The 20312-nt window shown below is 44.2% G+C and overlaps 2 protein-coding genes across 4 annotated transcripts; one reads left to right on the forward strand and one right to left on the reverse strand.

Annotated features, from left to right (window-relative positions):
- Positions 1–1610: 1610 nt before the first annotated feature.
- mboat2b (membrane bound O-acyltransferase domain containing 2b) lies at positions 1611–8854 on the reverse strand. The gene is made up of 13 exons (XM_061091283.1): positions 8771–8854; positions 7327–7472; positions 5729–5806; positions 4595–4690; positions 4463–4518; positions 3855–3909; positions 3502–3685; positions 3216–3408; positions 3026–3129; positions 2882–2946; positions 2102–2234; positions 1872–2023; positions 1611–1782 (listed from the first exon to the last, which is right to left on the reverse strand). Exons 1-13 carry the CDS (start codon positions 8852–8854, stop codon positions 1611–1613), a joined length of 1518 nt encoding a protein of 505 aa, XP_060947266.1.
- A 2197-nt stretch (positions 8855–11051) lies between these two features.
- cep43 (centrosomal protein 43) lies at positions 11052–20083 on the forward strand. 3 transcript variants are annotated; one of them, XM_061091789.1, is made up of 17 exons: positions 11052–11157; positions 13977–14030; positions 14104–14158; positions 15520–15608; positions 15811–15948; positions 16245–16301; positions 16475–16545; positions 16869–16930; positions 17076–17137; positions 17265–17330; positions 17522–17676; positions 18182–18229; positions 18955–19064; positions 19279–19341; positions 19621–19654; positions 19721–19820; positions 19912–20083. In XM_061091789.1, the coding sequence occupies exons 1-17, from the start codon at positions 11074–11076 to the stop codon at positions 19981–19983; spliced, it is 1320 nt and encodes a 439-aa protein (XP_060947772.1). In that variant the 5' UTR covers positions 11052–11073; the 3' UTR covers positions 19984–20083. The 3 variants fall into 3 exon arrangements, with proteins under 3 accessions (XP_060947772.1, XP_060947773.1, XP_060947774.1); XM_061091790.1 differs by having other exon boundaries at positions 19733–19820; XM_061091791.1 differs by having other exon boundaries at positions 19754–19820.
- Positions 20084–20312: the final 229 nt, after the last annotated feature.

A 20312-nucleotide genomic window follows, 5' to 3' on the forward strand; every position in this document is an offset into this window, starting at 1 on the left:
TCCTTAAATGAACCATGAGAGATCCCTGTATAAAATTCCAATAATAAATTAAAGCCCTCAAAAAGCCAATTCATTTGCCTGAATAATAATAATAATAATAATAATAATAATAATAATAATAATAATAATAATAATAATAATAATAATAATAATAATAATAATCCTTACAATTTCAATAGGGTCTCACCAGACACCTTTGATGTCTGTGCTCGGGCCCTAAATATATAATATAATTAATTATAAATTATAATAAATAAAATGTCATCAATACCTGAACCAATCTATTTAACCACTGCATTCAAGCACATGGTAAATATGTTGAGTCTATGGAAAGGTAAAAAAATTATTAAAAAACAGCATTTCTTATCACATCATGGACGTTCGAATTTCACAGTTTGAACTCATTCTTAAAATTTAGTTGCACTTGTTTTTCCTTGTTCGGACTGAACATCAACAACAACACACATCTGTTTGAATTACATAAAGAGCATGGTACCACCTGTTAAGGCCCCATTTATTAAGCGTTAATGAGCGGTAATTAGTAGCTTTATTAATAGTTGATCATTAATTTACTGCTTCACAGATGAGCCCATAGTAATCCAACCTTTTGTTTTTAGTCTTATTCATTAAACATCTTAGAAGGGTTAAAAAACAGCTGCAGGATATATTATATAAAAAATGTGCATACACATATTCATATATATATATTTACTGTATATATACATATGTACATATGTATACTTCATATTAACATGTACGACTGCAGACTTATTCTGGTAGAACCAATTTTTAAATGAAGAATGTCAATTTTACATAACTGATATAAAACAATAATTTTTTTATTCATTAGCAATATTATCATAATTAACAGCCAGTAATTACAGCCAATTAAGCCTTAGTAATTGATGCCTCGTCAGAAAGATTGGTTACATAAATAACTACATGACATCTACAAATGTAAACACGACGTCACATATCAGGACAGAGTGAATATTCTCTTGTAAAAAAACGACCTAAGGCGACTGAGTTTAATAATCATTGGCACTTTCTCCAAAAGGGATTTGTCTGAAAACTGATGAGACAATGACAGTCTGTCAGATCAACGTGGAGGAGAAAACATCCTTTCATCAGTTGTTTCATTAATTTACTGGTTTATGCATTAACTCACTGACCTGCTCATTCACTCCTTCACCTGACTCGTTTTCACTCAACTAATTTACTCCTCGCTTCTTCATTCTGTTTTTGCATATAACATCTACAATCATTTGTTATCCTTTTCTTATTCCTCCTTTTCTTCATTCCTTCCTGCAGATGGACAGTCAGTAGCTTTGTGATCACAAACAAAGTGGAGTCCGTTTAACACTACCCAGGTGGCCATGATAGTTCAGGACATATAGATGCTATCCTGGCAGTCGTTTATGAGAAAATAATTTCATGGCCTGTTCTTCGTATCCTTTTGCCCCATGAGTCCAAATAATACAGTATTTTAACTTGACCATCATGGTTCTGTATCGCAGAAGGGAGGCGGCTCCGCCTGATGAAGCTCACCTTCTCTTTCTAAACAACTGAATGGAAATGTTATGTTTTGCCAGATTGCTCTTTCTCCTCTCTCATGTGTTTCTTTCCTTCTGGCTGCAGTTACTTTCTCTAGCCTCCAGGGGGTGCTGAAGCGGCTCCTGGGGGAGGTTTCTCTGCCGGTCCCTGAGGTGGAGATGTCTCCGTTTGACTGGCAATGCCACAGCCAACAGGACGCAGCCGATATGGAGACTGAAAAACCACGATCTGTCCAGGACGACGAGATAGAAGGTTAACCTGAGTTGAACCTGTACACATAAAGTCCAGCTGACTTAAACCTATGGTGACAAACTCACCTGTAAAACTTTATTGATGCACCGACAGACAACAGGACAAAAGGCACCACTGTGTAGCAGATGGCGATCTGAGTGGCCGCCCATGTGATGACATCATAGACCAGTTTATGGGAGGGTGATTGAAGGAAGTATGGCCGAACGTTGTGTCTGACCTGAGAGGAAACAAATCTATTAGCATAAACCCAGAACTGTTGGCATTGATTGAGCTTTCATTGGCTGGGAGCGCTCACCGCTCTGGCAGCCAGTGTGATGACCATGCCGGTGAGGAAGGTGAGGTAGTAACCTGGATACGCTCCGTGCCACATGGCTGACAGGATGAAGGTGGCTGCTGTCGGGTGGTAGGGACATCGCTCGTAACACACTCTGTCAGTCAGAGGTCAGACATGCAAACAGACGTTTAACATTGTATATATTGCATATAGGTCATTTGTTTATCATGTACATTAATGATACAATATCAATGAATCAGATTCACAAAAGCAGGATTAGTTTGAAAAGTTATTTGACATCAATCTCTCGCCTTAACACTCATAACTCCATCATAACCAGAAAGACACACAAAGCGGAAGATTCATAAAACAAAAAATGATTAGAAAGAATAACCACAAAGAGACATTAAGGTCATTCATTGTGTAATAAAATCCATCTATGGGATTATTAGAACAGCAGCTGTTTATTTCATGTTAGAATGTCCAAAGCATTATTTACAACATGAACTTTTAAATAAAGTTTAGATTGAACAGCAGATGGTAGTTTTACTCTCTTCTCTGTCCAGTGTCTTGTTTGTCGACTCATATAGTGATTGAACTGTTTTGTTGTGTCAGATGTGGCCTGGCTGTTAGTGTTACATATCCGCCAGCAGGTGGCAGCTTTCCACAGTGAACCTCTGACTGTGTTGGCTGCGTAAAAGAACCTTGAATCACTCTTTTCAATTACTGGCGGATAGTGAATAGGTGCCGTGCTTCAGTGGTTACTTCACCTTAGAGGCAGTAGAAGAAACGTTTTCAAACCTTTTGAGCCAGTGAGCCGTCTGAATGTTCCAGTTGTCCAGGAAGACTTTGAAGCTGGTGGCAAACTGGAACGAGACAGAGAAGATGTGGAGCAGCAGAACGATCAATATCAATCAATACCATAGTTGGACAAAACATCCTCACCTCGATGTTCAGGATCCTCAGGTTGGAGATCAGGTCCCAGCGAGGAGAGCCGTCACTGTCGTAACCGTTGAAGCCGAAACCTGCAGCATTGTTGATGGCATCAGCTGAGAGGATAGACAGGGTTGAGACAGGTGAGACGGACTAAAGGCCAGACAGGGGTCGGACAGGTCAGACAGGCGTACACACTCACCCAGAGTCCAGACAAAGTAGTACTTGGGTCTGGTGGTCAACATGGACAGGTACAGGTAGACCACCCGAGAGTAGAACGTTGTGTTGGAGATGAAGTCGTCGTCAATGTTTCGTTCCACAGGGAAAACTTTACACACCAACAGAAAGACCAGGAGGCAGAAGAAGGAAGTGGTCACTTTACGGACGACCTCAGTCTGAGGAAAAAAATGCTATTATTCTACTTTGGTTCTCACTGTGCCTGGATTTCATTGCTCCTGGAAGATTTTCATCAGAGTGACATGACCTACGTTTGGTGAGGGCTCGCTCTGCCTCCGCTTGCCACTGGACTTCCCATCAGTGCCGTGGTCCCTGTGGCGACGGGGGTCTCCCTCAATGAAGGCGATGTAGTCATTGTAGGAGCAGGTGGGTCCGGCCAGGATCCCCAGGAAGTTACAGTTGTAGCTGAAGTATTCCAGCAGACTGGGCATCCTCCTGAAGACACGCAGACAGAGAAACCAGTTCACTGCTCAGCCCATCGCACTGGGAGGTTTCTACACTACGGCGGGGGGGTTCTGCATTGGGGGGGTGGCTTCTCTGCTGTGGGTCTGACTTTTATCATGGTTCCTTAGGGTCAAAGTTTGAACCACACAGTGACACAAACCTTATAGCCAATTTCTTCTGTCCCGGGGTCAGACTATCCTCTTTTCGAGCCATTCCTGTCCAAGGAGAAATAAAACAATTCATATTTACTGTGTTTACAATCAACAAGGTGCTACACGTCGGTTTTCTCTGAACGTTGTGTCCGGTCCGAGTTGTTGGTGGTGATGTTCTCTGAGCACCAGACGTTATAAGACGTCCTCTGAGCAGCAGACTGGACACAGTAACCAGATTATTGACTGTGAATTAAGATGGTTGACAAGTCTCCGCTCGGAACAAGGTTGCCGACTTGGAGAGTCCATGAAGTCGTGAAGCCGAGTATCGAGGTCTCGCCCACACATGTGCTCCACCAATCACAAGTCAGTCAATAATGAAGTTTCAGGCTTGACTTTTGGGAGCTGTCATGTTGTCCATCTTTATTAACAGTAAGCTTGAATTAGCAGTGATCCTTAGCAGTGACACATTTCTTTTTTCATTTGAGAGACTGATGTCAGGCCTGGACCTTTGACCTTCTAGCGGTGGTGACATAGACAGTAACAGAATCTGAACATGAAGGACAGGTGACGGGCCTCGTCTCAGGAGTAAACAGGATGTGTAAGATCACTTGCTCACCATCGTGGATTTCAAATGCCAGGCTGGTGATTTTCTGTGTGATCACCATCATGGGTCTGGAGAGAGAAGAGCAGAAGTGAAGTTAACACCTACAGGTGGAGCAGGAAGATTCTGACCCGGGATCAGTCTTACCCGGTGAAGTCAGCCGAATACATGCCGTAGTCAAAGACGTAGACTCGAGTGATCTGACACAGACTCAGATAGCTGAGAGCCACCAGGAGACAGGATCTGAAAATCAAACAGTTGTGAACATGCAAGGTTTGTCCTGAGGGTGGCACTAGAGGACAAATCATTTACCATGTTTACATGTTTTTGTTCAAAAACAAAAGTTTTGTCCTGTGTGAACTTTCTGTGAAAATATGAAAATAAGATATTACATTTCATTGAGCTGACTCTTTTATCCAAAGCGACTCACAAGAAGTGCATCAACCATGAGGAACAAACCAGAACAAGAATCAAGAAGGTACAATTTGCTTCGAGAAAGCCAAACTACAAAGTGACATATGTAGGCGCCATATAAGTGTTCCTAAATATATTTACATAAATGTGTGTTTTTTTATTATATTTTGTATCCAGACTATAGTCTGAAGAGATGTGTCTTCAGTCTGGAGGACGATGTGAGGACTTTCTGTCCTCATGTCCATGTGGAGCTGCTTCCACCGTTTAGGAGCCAGGACAGGAAACTGTCCCTCACTGAGAGGGAGCAGCTGATTGGTCGATGCAGAGCGGAGTGGACGGGCTGAGAGGTTTGACCAGGTCCTGGATGTGGACTGGACCCGATCCGTTCACAGCACGGTACCAAGTACTAGAGACTGGAAGGGAACAGGCACTGGGAACCAGTGAAGGGAGCGGAGGAGCGGAGGTGAATTCAGGTTAAAGACCAGTGGAGTTGCAGAGGTCGACCTGCCAGGAGGGGGGGGGGGGGGGGGCAGTAGTCTAGAAATGAGATGAGCAGAGCCTGGACCAGAACCTGGACCAGAACCTGGACCAGAAGCTGTGTGGCGCCTTCGGAGTGAGAAGGGGAGGTGTTCTCCTGATGTTGTGCAGCATGAATCTACAGGAACAGGTTTCTAGAGGTCTGGGGGCGGGGGGGAACTGGAGATCTGACTCTGGACTGATCCACCAACACTTCTTCTTCTTCTGAGGTGTTCAACGTGGATCCATTAATCAGACATGAGTCGTCCCTTTATTTACCACTTATCTAAAGCTTTGATTTTTATTAAAAACACACAATGAACCAGTGATATGAGGCCTTTGTGAACTTACTTGTGCATGTGTTGGACTCCAGTCAGGATCATGATGCTGTAGGTGAGTCCGCTCTGCACCAGGAAGTGAAGTGCGTACCTGGAAAACACAGGAAGCCTCCAAGATTCAACACTCAACACTGTTGTATTACCCCATGTGACCTTTTTCTTCCTTCTACTTGTGTAATTGTGATTCCTTAACAAACAATACAAAAACAAAGTTAAAAAAAACAACATACGCTACAGAACAGAATACTAGAGGTGGAAGGATATCGATGGGTCAGGAAAGAACTCATAAAATCTTGGTGCCGCTCTGAATACATCGGAGGATTCAGGAATTTAGTTTTACTTTCTCTGCAGAATTAATTGATTCTATGACGTAGCGTCAACGTCAATTTCGTTTATGCTTCATAAACAACTTGGTTGAGCAAAGTGCTGCACAAAGTTAAAGGTATAACAAGAAGACCGCATCATCAAAATATCAATAGCAAAATACCATAAGAGAAAAGAAAATAGAATAAGATAATATTAAATAAAATAAAATAAAATCTGCTGGTAGTGGGGGTGCACGTGAACATAGACGAGAGTCGCTCTCGCGGGCACAGAGAGGTCACCCAGACTGAAGACTGAACGGTCTGTCTGTGTGGACACTAAAGTCTTTATGGACGATAGCGAGCACAAGGCAGATAGCGCCGCACACAGTTATACAATTTAGCAATGGAGCGAAACACCAACTTATAGATATTATATGTGATTGTAGCTGCGTTCAGGCCTGCACTGAACTACAGATAATCTCCTGACATTCTGCCAAAAGGTTCGGCACGTGTGGACGAAATGTCTCCGAACTTTCTCCGTCCTGCCTCCTCGTAGAAAATATGGATAATGTCCGAATGAGCTGATGTGAGAACACAGCAAAGGATCCTCTGCAGGAACACGTAGAAGACGTAGAAGACGTAGAAGATGTTTGTGATAAGAGCTGAACCGTGTGATCTCCACTTCTGACCTGAATCCTGATTTCTGTTGTTGATATGAACGACTCTGAGCAGAGATTCACCTGCTTTGTTGTTCATGTGCAAAAGATAAACTCTAGAGAGGGTCCAAAGCCAATTCTCTGGACATCCTCCAGAGGTCATAAAGGTTAAGGTTAGGGTTAACCCCCTGACCTCACTCCTCTGTCTGTGGCTCTGAGCTGAAAACATCAACAAAAGGTTCCTGACACCATGGAGACACAGGGACAAGGTGAGACGCTGGTGAGACAAGCTCATCCAGTTATGTACAATTTCATCCTGAGTTCATAGTTAAACAACACCACCTGCTGTAAAAAATAACAGCCATTTTGACTTGGAAGCCTAAAAAAGGTTCAGTTATTTCTTTATCAAATTATCTTCGTTAGGATATTTCAAAGTCAGGTTGTAGTTTGATGAATTACAGTGAACGTTGGAAGACAAATGTTTAAAGACTTTCGAAACTAGGTAACTGGATTTTTACGATATAGAAAACAGATGCCGGTCACTTTATGAAAAACCATTTCAGACATAAACATGAGAATTGGCAAATTAAGAAGAATTTCTAAACTCTCCACTGATGACACGGATCTGTTCAGAACAGAAATCAACTGACCAGCCGAAGCAGAACAGAGCGAAGTAGAGTCCCAGCAGAGTGGCCACCATGTGTCTGATGAAGGGACTGGTTCTACTGGGATGGAGGAAGAGACGAAACCAGAAGGCCGACAGCAGAGCACACAGCTGACACACCACAAAGTTCACCTGCACACACACACAGACACACACTGCAGGTTGGACTGTTCATAAACATGGACGACAAGACGACAAGTGAAGCTAAAGCCTCTGGGTCGCCCCCTGGTGGTTGGCTGCAGTAGAGGTCATGAACCTTCTCCATGTTAACAGATGACACATGAGTAAACATTGTACGTTTGTTAAAGATGTTTCTGTCGTCTCAGCTCCTTCTTCTCTCTGGTGTTAGTTAACGTGTTTCTGATCAGTTTGGTTTGAATCAGTTATTGATGATATGAAAACAGGCGGAGGATGTCACACCATGTTAAAGCCCTATGAGACGAATTGTGATTTGTGAATGTGGGCTATACAAATAAAACTTGATTGATTGATTGATTGATTGAGACCTTGTGAGTGACAGCTGAGACTGACTCCTGATTGGTCAAGTGTGAACACATGGTGCATTTATCAGCTAAAGGGGGAGGGGACCTAAGACAGAGATAAAAGAGGTGGTTTGATTGAAAGATGATGACGTATCAGCACCAGTTTATTGATCTCCATTATTACAATAATTCTCATTCATTCAATTAGGAAGCAGCTGAAACTCGCTGAGCTGGAAACAACACGTTCAGGGGTTCTGTGGGCAGACTAGTAATAATAATATAACAATAATAACAATAATAGTGCTGGTGATCAATATTGTTATAGTTATCATTATTAATATTAGAATATGTGCTGCTGCAGCATCATTCAGGTCCCCTCTCTGGAAACAGGCCTCCCGGTTCATTTCTCAGACTCTGGCCGCGGGTGTCGCTTGCAACGCGGGGAACGTGGGGCCGAGGAGCCGGTCCAGCCCGGGAGCTCCGGGGCCCGAGGAGCCGGTCCAGCCCGGGAGCTCCGGGGCGGGACCGGAGCTCCCGGGCTGGACCGGCTCCTCGGGCCCCGGAGCTCCCGGGCTGGACCGGCTCCTCGGACCCCGGAGCTCCCGGGCTGGAAGGCTCGGTCCCGCCCCGGAGCTCCCGGGCTGGACCGGCTCCTCGGGCCCCGGAGCTCCCGGGCTGGACCGGCTCCTCGGGCCCCAGAGCTCCCGGGCTGGATGGCTCGGTCCCGCCCCGGAGCTCCCGGGCTGGACCGGCTCCTCGGGCCCCGGAGCTCCAGGGCTGGACCGGCTCCTCGGACCCCGGAGCTCCCGGGCTGGACCGGCTCCTCGGGCCCCGGAGCTCCCGGGCTGGACCGGCTCGGTCCCGCCCCGGAGCTCCCGGGCTGGACCGGCTCCTCGGACCCCGGAGCTCCCGGGCTGGACCGGCTCCTCGGGCCCCGGTGGCTCTTACCTGGTCCAGCGGCAGGTCGGTGATCCGGCTGACCGGCTGCAGGAGGCTGGAGCCGGTGCAGGCCGCGGACCGGCGGGACTCCATGGCCCCGGCGCTGCTGCTGCTGTGGCGGCGGCGGAAGCTCCGGGAGTCCTCGGTGTGTGCTGAGGATGAAGATGTTGATGATGATGAAGATGATGCTTCCTCCTCTGATCCTGTTCCCCCCCCCCCCCCCCCCCCCCACACACACATATCTCCTCCTATTCCAGCTGATACCCCCCCCACATCCATCTCTGTCCTCCCGTTCATCCCTCCCTCCCTCCACCCCTCCACCCCCCACACACACACACGCTTCTCCTCTTCTCCTCCTGCCTCTACTCCTCCTCCAGCTGATACCCCCCCCCCCCCCACAGACACACACACACACACACTTCTCATTCTCCTCTTGTTTCTTTCTTTATTCTTCCCCTTCTCTCTTTCTCTCCATTCATCCTGATCTGATTTCAGATAGTGGCCCCTCGAGGCCCCTCGGACTAAATCATTATTACAAATGTGTTTATTTTATACATTTATATTAATGTAACGAAACGTCTGTTGAGCTGTCCTGGTTATTTTTATTGTTATTATTATTATTATTTAATTTTGTATTGTTATTATTTCAGAATTGTGCAGGAAAATGTAGGTTTATATGACACATTGGAACATATAATGAACAAATTCATAAGAAATCAGACAGACAGACAGAGAGAGAGAGAGAGACAGACAGACAGACAGACAGACAGACAGACAGACAGACAGACAGACAGACAGACAGACAGACAGACAGACAGACAGACAGACAGACAGACAGACAGATAGATAGATAGATAGAGCTATAAATTAATCCCGAGCTGTTTACTAACGTTAACAGTGATGGCTGAGGGTTGGTGATGAAGCTTCATGAAGCAGTGACGTCCAGCTGGTTCCATCCAGCTGGTCTCATCCAACTGGTCTCATCCAGCTGGTCTCATCCAACTGGTCTCATCCAGCTGGTCTCATCCAACTGGTCTCATCCAGCTGGTTCCATCCAACTGGTTCCATCCCACTGGTCTCATCCAGCTGGTTCCATCCAACTGGTTCCATCCAACTGGTTCCATCCAACTGGTTCCATCCAACTGGTTCCATCCAGCTGGTTCCATCCAACTGGTCTCATCCAACTGGTCTCATCCAGCTGGTTCCATCCCACTGGTTCCATCCAACTAGTTCCATCCCACTGGTTCCATCCCACTGGTTCCATCCAACTGGTTCCATCCAACTGGTTCCATCCCACTGGTTCTATCCAGCTGGTTCCATCCAACTGGTTCCATCCCACTGGTTCTATCCAGCTGGTTCCATCCCACTGGTTCCATCCCACTGGTTCCATCCAACTGGTTCCATCCCACTGGTTCCATCCAGCTGGTTCCATCCAAACTGGTTCCATCCCACTGGTTCCATCCAGCTGGTTCCATCCCACTGGTTCCATCCCACTGGTTCCATCCAACTGTTCTCATCCAGCTGGTCTCATCCAACTGATCCCATCCATCTGGTTCCATCCAGCTGGTTCCATCCAGCTGGTTCCATCCAACTGGTTCCATCCAACTGGTCCCATCCAGCTGGTCTCATCCAACTGGTCTCATCCAGCTGGTTCCATCCAACTGGTTCCATCCAACTGTTCTCATCCAGCTGGTCTCATCCAACTGGTCTCATCCAGCTGGTTCTATCCAGCTGGTTCTATCCAGCTGGTTCCATCCAACTGGTTCCATCCCACTGGTTCCATCCCACTGGTTCCATCCAACTGGTCTCATCCAACTGGTTCCATCCCGCTGGTTCCATCCAGCTGGTTCTATCCAGCTGGTTCCATCCCACTGGTTACATCCAACTGGTTCCATCCAGCTGGTTCTATCCCACTGGTTCCATCCAGCTGGTTCCATCCCACTGGTTCCATCCAACTGTTCTCATCCAGCTGGTTCCATCCCACTGGTTCCATCCCACTGGTTCCATCCAGCTGGTTCCATCCAACTGGTTCCATCCAACTGATTCTATCCAGCTGGTTCCATCCAGCTGGTTCCATCCCACTGGTTCTATCCCACTGGTTCACTCGTGGTCCGAAGCTTCATGGTGCTTCATTTGCTCTTCTGCGCCACCAAGTGGACAACCAACACAAGCCTCGACCCGGAAGTCCACATCACTCCTCCAGACCAGAAGGTGGCGTCCTTTCTGTCTTTATACATCAACCCGCCAGGACGCAGCAGAAGAAGAAGGAACCGGAAGTGTGTGTTTGTGTTGCTCGTGACTTCGGAGCCAACATGTCCGCCACAGAGGATGATACTGAACTCAGAGACCTGCTGCTTCACAACCTGGACAACAGCGGAGTCCTCAGCAAGATCAAGGTCCTGTCCACTTCCGCTCTCTGGGTCACTGCTAGCGATGCTAGGCTCATGGTAGCTCAGCAGCTAGCAGCTAGCAGCTAGCAGCCAAGTTGCCTGCTCTTCACCGGTCTGTGTATCTAACCCAACGCAGAACCCAGTGGGTGTAGAGTTCATAACTTCTGTGCTAAGCTCCTTAGTTCAAACTTCTGTGGCGTCTCTGTTCACTTCAGAACAGGTTTATCCATAGACTGTATATATAAAGGTGTTATCCATAGACTGTATATATAAAGGTGTTATCCATAGACTGTATATATAAAGGTGTTATCCATAGACTGTATATATAAAGGTGTTATCCATAGACTGTATATATAAAGGTGTTATCCATAGACTGTATATATAAAGGTGTTATCCATAGACTGTATATATAAAGGTGTTATCCATAGACTGTATATATAAAGGTGTTATCCATAGACTGTATATATAAAGGTGTTATCACGAGCTTCACTTAAAGAGCTGCGACGAAGAAACAATGGTTTGTACGAACTTTCACCAAGTGGGGCGGAGCAGGAGGTTCCGGAAATACTGTGATGCCCCCAAGCGGACCAATCACAGCCCTCAGGGGGAACACGTGGAGCTGGTTGGGTTAGGTTTAGTGTTAGTGTCAGGGTTAGGGTTAGTGTCAGGGTTAGGGTTAGTGTCAGGGTTAGGGTTAGTGTCAGGGTTAGGTTTAGTGTCAGGGTTAGTGTTAGTGTCAGGGTTAGGGTTAGGGTTAGTGTCAGGGTTAGTGTTAGTGTCAGGGTTAGGGTTAGTGTCAGGGTTAGTGTTAGTGTCAGGGTTAGGTTTAGGTTTAGTGTCAGGGTTAGGGTTAGTGTCAGGGTTAGGGTTAGTGTCAGGGTTAGGTTTAGGTTTAGTGTCAGGGTTAGGTTTAGCTGGTCAGCCTCCGGAACGTGTCAGAAGAGGCTCGAGCTGCGGCGTGGATCTGACACGAAGCATGAATTGGGCTGAAGGGTTAGTTAGGGGTAGCTAGGGTTAGTTAGGGGTAGTTTAGGGTTAGTTAGGGGTAGCTAGGGTTAGTTAGGGGTAGTTCAGGGTTAGTTAGGGGTAGTTTAGGGTTAGTTAACGATGGGTCAGATTGAGTCCATTTTGGGTTAGAGTGAGTTAACGTTAGTAAACATGTTAGGGTGAGTTAACGTTAGTAAACATGTTAGGGTGAGTTAACGTTAGTAAACATGTTAGGGTGAGTTAACGTTAGTAAACATGTTAGGGTGAGTTAACGTTTGTAAACATGTTAGGGTGAGTTAACGTTAGTAAACATGTTAGGGTGAGTTAACGTTAGTAAACATGTTAGCGTGAGTTAACGTTAGTAAACATGTTAGGGTGAGTTAACGTTAGTAAACATGTTAGGGTGAGTTAACGTTAGTAAACATGTTAGGGTGAGTTAACGTTAGTAAACATGTTAGGGTGAGTTAACGTTAGTAAACATGTTAGGGTGAGTTAACGTTAGTAAACATGTTAGGGTGAGTTAACGTTAGTAAACATGTTAGGGTGAGTTAACGTTAGTAAACATGTTAGGGTGAGTTAACGTTAGTAAACATGTTAGGGTGAGTTAACGTTAGTAAACATGTTAGGGTGAGTTAACGTTAGTAAACATGTTAGGGTGAGTTAACGTTAGTAAACATGTTAGGGTGAGTTAACGTTAGTAAACATGTTAGAGTGAGTTAACGTTAGTAAACATGTTAGGGTGAGTTAACGTTAGTAAACATGTTAGGTTGAGTTAACGTTAGTAAACATGTTAGGGTGAGTTAACGTTAGTAAACATGTTAGGGTGAGTTAAAGTTAGTAAACATGTTAGGGTTAGTTAACGTTAGTAAACATGTTAGAGTGAGTTAACGTTAGTAAACATGTTAGGGTGAGTTAAAGTTAGTAAACATGTTAGGGTGAGTTAACGTTAGTAAACATGTTAGGGTGAGTTAACGTTAGTAAACATGTTAGGGTGAGTTAACGTTAGTAAACATGTTAGAGTGAGTTAACGTTAGTAAACATGTTAGGGTGAGTTAACGTTAGTAAACATGTTAGGTTGAGTTAACGTTAGTAAACATGTTAGGGTGAGTTAACGTTAGTAAACATGTTAGGGTGAGTTAAAGTTAGTAAACATGTTAGGGTTAGTTAACGTTAGTAAACATGTTAGGGTTAGTTAACGTTAGTAAACATGTTAGGGTGAGTTAACGTTAAGTTGAGGGTTAGTTAAAGGTCCAGTATGTTAGAGTCAGGTGAAAGGGATCTTTTGGCAGAACTTGAATAGAAACTAATCCGAGTGTTGTTTTCACTACTGTGCTTCATGTGTACAAATGATTGTTTTCCTTACTAAGGAAAGGTTCCTTTATATTTAAATAGGTGACATCAGGAGAGGATCCTCTCTACGGAGGCTGACATGACACTTCACCACTACAAGTCACTACATTCTATACTGAACCTTTTAACGTGTTATTGGGTCAGGGTAGATTAGCGTAGGGTTAGCTTCAGCTAATGTAGGGCTAGTTAACGTGTCAGCGTTAATAGTTAACATGTCACAGTACAAACCCAAAACTTTATTGATCTAACCTGATTAGTGATTAGTGCATACTTGTGGATTTCTGTTTAATTATTGAACAATGATTTGTTGGCTGTTTATTTATTGATTCATTCATTATTCATGTGTTAGCTAATGATTGATTTGTTGCAGAGTTACTTCAGTTTTTAAATAATAATTAGTTATTGGTTTATGATTAGTTATTGACCATCGTGTTCAGTCTCAGCTGCTCAGAGAAGGAAGCTCTTTGACGTGTGTGTGTTTCCTTCAGGCTGAAATGAGGGCGGCTGTGTTTCTGGCCCTGGAGGAGCAGGACAGAGTGGAGGTGAGGGTTCATGTGAGGGTTTTAACATCCCAGGTGAAAGGTCAGAGGTCATTGACTCTTGTTTTATCTGCAGAATAAAACGTCTCTGATCAATGAAAACCTGAAGAAGTGTCTCAGCACAAGAGACGGTGAGTTGTATTGCTCTCCATTGTGTGTGTTTGTCTGTCTGTGCGTGTGTGAGAGAGAGTGAGTGTGTGTCTGTGAGAGAGTGAGAGTGTGAGTGTGTGTCTGTGCGTGTGTGAGAGAGTGAGTGTGTATGTGTGTGTGTGAGAGAGTGAGTGTGTCTGTCTGTGTGTGAGAGAGTGAGTGTGTGTCTGTGTGTGTGTGTGAGAGAGTGAGTCTGTCTGTGTGTGTGTGAGAGAGTGAGTGTGTGTCTGTCTGTGTGTGAGAGTGAGTGTGTGTCTGTCTGTGTGTGAGAGTGTGTGTGTCTGTCTGCGCGTGTGTGAGAGAGTGAGTGTGTATGTGTGTGTGTGAGAGAGTGAGTGTGTGTCTGTCTGTGTGTGTGTGAGAGTGAGTGTGTGTTTGTGTGTGTGTGTGTGTGTGTGTGAGAGAGTGAGTCTGTCTGTGTGTGTGTGAGAGAGTGAGTGTGTGTCTGTCTGTGTGTGAGAGTGAGTGTGTGTCTGTTTGTGTGTGTGAGAGTGTGTGTGTCTGTCTGCGCGTGTGTGAGAGAGTGAGTGTCTGTCTGTGTGTGTGTGAGAGAGTGAGTGTGTGTCTGTCTGTGTGTGAGAGTGAGTGTGTGTCTGTCTGTGTGTGAGAGTGTGTGTGTCTGTCTGCGCGTGTGTGAGAGAGTGAGTGTGTATGTGTGTGTGTGAGAGAGTGAGTGTGTGTCTGTCTGTGTGTGTGTGAGAGTGAGTGTGTGTTTGTGTGTGTGTGTGTGTGTGTGTGAGAGAGTGAGTCTGTCTGTGTGTGTGTGAGAGAGTGAGTGTGTGTCTGTCTGTGTGTGAGAGTGAGTGTGTGTCTGTTTGTGTGTGTGAGAGTGTGTGTGTCTGTCTGCGCGTGTGTGAGAGAGTGAGTGTCTGTCTGTGTGTGTGTGAGAGTTTGTGTGTCTGTCTGTGTGTGTGTGTGAGAGAGTGTGTGAAGAAGAGTATAAAAGGAGCTTCAAGAAAACTAGAGCTGCAACAACTAATTGATCCAATCGATTTTAATGGATTACGGCTGCAACTAACAACTCTTTGATTATTGATTTATCTGTGGATTTTTCTTTTCATTCAATCAATTATTAATTGGATAAAAGGACAAACGCTATTTTGTTCTTTCCAGCAGGTTATCCAAAAGCATTTTACTCTTTTTGTACAAGGCTCTTTCTATATATTACAGATATCTGTAACTTTATTATGATAATTCCAGTTTCAGATTCTGATTATTCATAATTCAAGGTCGATGTATCTTTAATTCACCTCAATTAAAGATACCTTAAATTAAGTTTGAACCAGTCAGAAGCTGTTGATGATTCTAGAAGAAGCTGTTGACTCCGCCCGTCTCGCCGCAGGTCGTCTCGTCGCCAGTCTCATCGTGGACTTCCTGCAGGTCTTCAACCTGGACTTCTCCCTCGCCGTGTTTCAGCCAGAGATCAACTTGGTGAGTGTGACCTTTGACCTCAGTCTGACTCACAGCTGTGAGTCGTATGTGACAGTTTGTACTTAGACTTTTTGTATGAACACAGACTTGTTGACAATTTTCTGTCATGTTGTGTCATACTGTGTGGTGTCAGCTTGTGTTGAGTCATGTCGTGTTTTGTGTGTGTCATGTTGTGTTGTCATTTCCTGTTTTGTTTGTGCAGATGAACGGTGTGGACAGTCGGGACCTGGTCTGCAGAGATCTGGATCTGTCAGAGTGTGAGGTGAACAGGAAGTGTCCTCTGCTGCTGGAGCTGGTCACTAGAGGGCGACGCAGAGACAAACGGAGTGTGTGTTTGGAGGTGAGTGGACGTCAAAGCAGACAAGTGAAAGTGGTGTTGTGATTATGATACCTTAAACACGACACCATTCAATTTGGTTATCAGAAGAAGATTGAATATTAATATTACATAACTTAATTGATTTAAGTTACCTCGGGGAACCACCCTTCAAAGGAAAGGAAAAGAGAGCCAATTTATTGATTAAGACTCATGAAAGTACTAACTACAAATATGAATCTGATTGGACAATCTCAAACAGCTGGTTTCTGTTCCTTAATGTGCTTTAAGAAACCTTTGTGTGTCTTCATCTCTCGTAGGAACCGTCTCACAAACAGATCACAAACGCTCGCAGGAAGTTTGACTTGTACGACAAGGTGAGGTTTTCTTTTTCCCACCCTGGGTTTTTCCTGCATAGAGAATTTAAGGCGAACCCTTACACTGGCTGGGGAAAACCCTGCTTACCTTTCACCTGTGTGATGTCATCTGCCTCTAGCCAATCACAAGCGGCATTGTTTGATGTTGATTACTGTGTTATTGCCCCCTGCAGGAGCGGAGTGGCTCTGTCTGCAAAGAAGATCTGAAGAGCATCTTCGCAGATCTGTTCCCTAATTTGAACAAGTAGGAGATATTTCAATAAACTTTTCATGAAACAATTTTATTGATTATAGATCAACAGCATAAAACAGAAGTAAAACAATAAAATGGTAAAATAATATTTTTCCAAAAGATGAGGTGGGTAATTCTTGACTAGTAAAAAAGACATCACTGATTCTGCTTAAAAATCTATTAAGGAATCTCATATTTTTGTATGAATCGCCACGCTGCTTCATGAATCTATTTGGTTTAACTTTCTGCTTTCTGATAACTGATAACTGATAACTGATAAATGCTAACAGCTAACAGCTAATAGAAAACTGACAGTTGTTGTTTGTGACCTGTAGGAACATGTTGGAGATTTTTGTCACTGACGAGCTCAGAGCTGCCGACAGAAGCCATTCTCAGAGTAAGATTTAAATCTTTGACATCATCACATCAGCTGATGACAACACGAACATAGGACATGATAGACGTGATAAATCTGACTCTTGTTTTGAATGCGCCCCCTGGTGGTGATTTACTCTGAGGTGTTTTGTGCTGTTTCTTCTCAGCGGCGGATTTCCAGCTCTTTCTGGGAATCTTCAAGCGTCTGTTCGCTCAGTGCAGGATTGTGGTGAGTAATCTGCAGCTTCACATCGACGACCTCTGACCCCTGACCTCTGACTCTGATGTAGACACACACAGATGAAAACAATCATCTCAGGCTTCATCTGATCTTCCTGACATTCATCTTGGTTCAGGTCGGTCAGGACTCTGACGTCGGCCTTGTTGCTGAGACGACGACCACCTCTCCACCCATCTGTGAGGTGAGATCGGTTTCAGGCTCCTCTGAGTGTGTGTGTGCGTGTGTTTAGCATGAAGTCACACAATGAGTGTGTTTGGCATAGATAATGTGTCAAACTCCTCATCATCTAGAAATAAGACCAGTCTGCAACCTCACCTGGGTTTCATTTTCTTGATGAATCATTCGTCATCATCTTTTATCAACGTGTGCCAGGACGCGATGTCTCTGGGTAAAGGAGACATGCAGCAGGAGGTGTCCTTCCTCGGCTTTAAGAGCCAGCGTGTGGACCTGGAGGTGGAAGACGACCTGGACGAAGGAGATTCATTCTTCGACGACCCCCTGCCCAAACCACAGAAGACGTACGGCTGGTGAGATCACGTTCATCTCCTGATTTCAGATCATATTGATACGGATTTAATATTCAAGGGATTTTCTCTCAGAATAAACTTGAGTCTGTGATCTCATCAGCTGATGTGAACACGTGGCCACATGAATGTTGTTTTGAGACTCCGCCCTCTGGAAACAGACCAAAGGTTAATATGGTAACAATAATATATATTCACTATATTAAACATATATATACACATACACATTTATATAATAGAACATTCATTCTATTTGCAGCATGATTCATTGACACTGACATTGATTGACATCCCATCAAATGCTCGTGTTGATAAAACTACGGTGTCAGAAAGTAGTGGAGCAAAGAAAACAGTTCTTATATTAAGTTCAGTGGTTAGAGGTTAAACATGTGTGGACGTGTCCTTCGCTGTGTTTTTGTTGAGTCGTGGTTCGAATGTATTTTGTGCTTCATGGTGATGAAGATAATAAAGATCTGTTCTCTTGTGTTTTTCTTTGCTTCCTGTGAAGTCGTGGTTCTCAGTTTGATTCGACAGAGACGATGAAGGGTCAGAGAGAGTAAGTATCCAACACTTACGTCACATGACACAGGTCAAAGGTTGTAGTAGTGAATCATCAGCAAATTAAAAATCAAACAAACAGACATAGTCGTCTGATGTTTCAGATTATTCAGAAAAATAAGATTTCCCACCTCCCCCCCTTCCCATCCATTTATTCCAGATGTTTCTCTACTTCCGACTTTGTCCCCGATTTGTCTTTGTCCCCCCGTTATTGATTATCAACTCCCTGAAGATAAATCATCCAACTGATCATTCAAAGAATATTTCCATAAATTACAGATTAGTAGAATCTGTGGATTATCATAAATCAAATGTTCCAAACTGAAATCATTTGATTGTAAAGTATCAGCAGAACTGGACTGAAGTCGCAGCGTAGAGCAGTTGTCCTCCAATCAGAAGGTCAGGAGCTCGAATCCCAGCCCATGCTGAAGTGTCCTTGGGCAAGATGATACCCCCCCCCCCCAAAAAAAATGTGAGAAGCCTCCAGTTGGTCCTAGATGCTGCAGCACGAGAGCTGAGAAGAACCAGAAGAGATCATCTCACTGCTCTGAGCTTCTCTGCACTGGCTCCCTGTGGAACTCTGAATATCAAGATCCTGCTCCTTGCATTTAAAGACCTTAATTATGAAGACCTTGACCTTCTTTGTGAAGAGCCTTGAGATAATGTATGATATGATTTGCACTATACAAATTGAATTGAGACTGTGTGCTGTCTGTGTTGCAGGAAGGTTGAGGCCTCTGGGGCCAGAGAGAGTCCTGCAGGAGCCGCCTCCGATGCACCGAGACCAGGAGGAGCTGCAGGAAACAGTGCAGAGCAGAGTGACAGCAGGAATGGTCAGTTTGATTCTAAACATCTGCAGCACTCCCTAGAGGCTGCCGGGGTCATGACAGCAGACCACATCCAGATCTGTCCTCGAAGGTTGTTGGAACTAAACGTACTCCATTTGTCCTGAGGATGGCGCTAAAAGAATTATCTAGATGATGATGTGAGAGGAAACGTCAGGAGGTCGATGTTTTTCTGATGCTGATGTTTTTATTCTTCTCGAAGGAAAATCGAAAGGATTCAGAGACTCGAAGGCCTCGAATGATAAAACTGGATCTTTTCATTTCGGTAAGATGCTGTCTTCTCAGAGCCAAAGACAGGTACTGTGAGCTCTTTATGATATAATGCTGCACATTAATAAGTGAGACATGTGGTCTCTGGTCTCGGTTCTTGAAATATTTTATGTAAGCGAAAGAATGCATTCTTACAAATAAGTTAATAATGAAAATCAAAGGACAAAACAGATCAAAGGTAACTCCTGGAGGTGAGGGCCATGTCAACCAGAGCTGCTGTACCATTACATCACAAGTGTATTAGAACCTGAAATCAATTTAATTGTTTTTACAGATGAAGATGTTGAATATGACGACGACTTCAACAGGTGAGACTGAAACATATTTTACCTAATGACATTTAAGATCTTTTACTTTATTTTTGTTAATTAAAGAAAAAATGTCAGTCATCGCTCAGATCTCTCCAGGAGCGAGCTGAGCATCGGCGAGGAGATCGAGGAAGTTTCCATCGAGGGACCCGACAGCAGCGACAAGGTGATGATGTCATAAGTGATTGTGATTCAGATCAGTCTTCATGATGATTCATTTTCCGGTGGTAACATTCTTTAACTTGTTTCTTCTGCAGCTCGATGAGACTCAGGACCTGAGTGTGTCTCAGCTCAGTCACTCCGCTGATTACATGGAGGAGGTGGCCTGACACTCCCATCATGCATCACTCTTCCACCAGGCACCTGTTTTTGTCATCAACATTTAAGTGTGTACAGTTTGACTTGACAAATAAATTGATTTGTATGGAATCATTGTTTTCTGCAGATTTATTAAGGAAATGACTCCAAGCCGTCAATGAGAGTCTTTGTTTTCCTGTAATAAAACCTAATTGGAATCAAGTTTACACACACATGTGTGTATCTATAGATATATATGGGTCAATGACGTATAGAGATTTTCAACAGGCCAATTTTAAAATACCCCAAAAATTAATCAAACATTAGGAATTTTGTGTACACAAAATCATATAAAAATGTG

The sequence above is a fragment of the Limanda limanda genome, chromosome 18, assembly GCF_963576545.1.
Source record: "Limanda limanda chromosome 18, fLimLim1.1, whole genome shotgun sequence".
NCBI classification, from domain to species: Eukaryota; Metazoa; Chordata; class Actinopteri; order Pleuronectiformes; family Pleuronectidae; genus Limanda; species Limanda limanda.

Excerpts from the sequence above, each read along its gene's own strand:
- mboat2b (XM_061091283.1), bottom strand. The coding sequence starts at position 8,854 with ATGGAGTCCCGCCGGTCCGCGGCCTGCACCGGCTCCAGCCTCCTGCAG. Across the intron at positions 3,910-4,462 it reads GGCATTTGAAATCCACGATG|GAATGGCTCGAAAAGAGGAT; the intron begins GTGAGCAAGTGA and ends CTCCTTGGACAG. Across the intron at positions 3,686-3,854 it reads CAGAAGAAATTGGCTATAAG|GAGGATGCCCAGTCTGCTGG; the intron begins GTTTGTGTCACT and ends GCGTGTCTTCAG.
- cep43 (XM_061091789.1), top strand. The coding sequence starts at position 11,074 with ATGTCCGCCACAGAGGATGATACTGAACTCAGAGACCTGCTGCTTCAC. Across the intron at positions 15,609-15,810 it reads TTCAGCCAGAGATCAACTTG|ATGAACGGTGTGGACAGTCG; the intron begins GTGAGTGTGACC and ends TTGTTTGTGCAG. Across the intron at positions 19,342-19,620 it reads AACTGGATCTTTTCATTTCG|ATGAAGATGTTGAATATGAC; the intron begins GTAAGATGCTGT and ends TTGTTTTTACAG.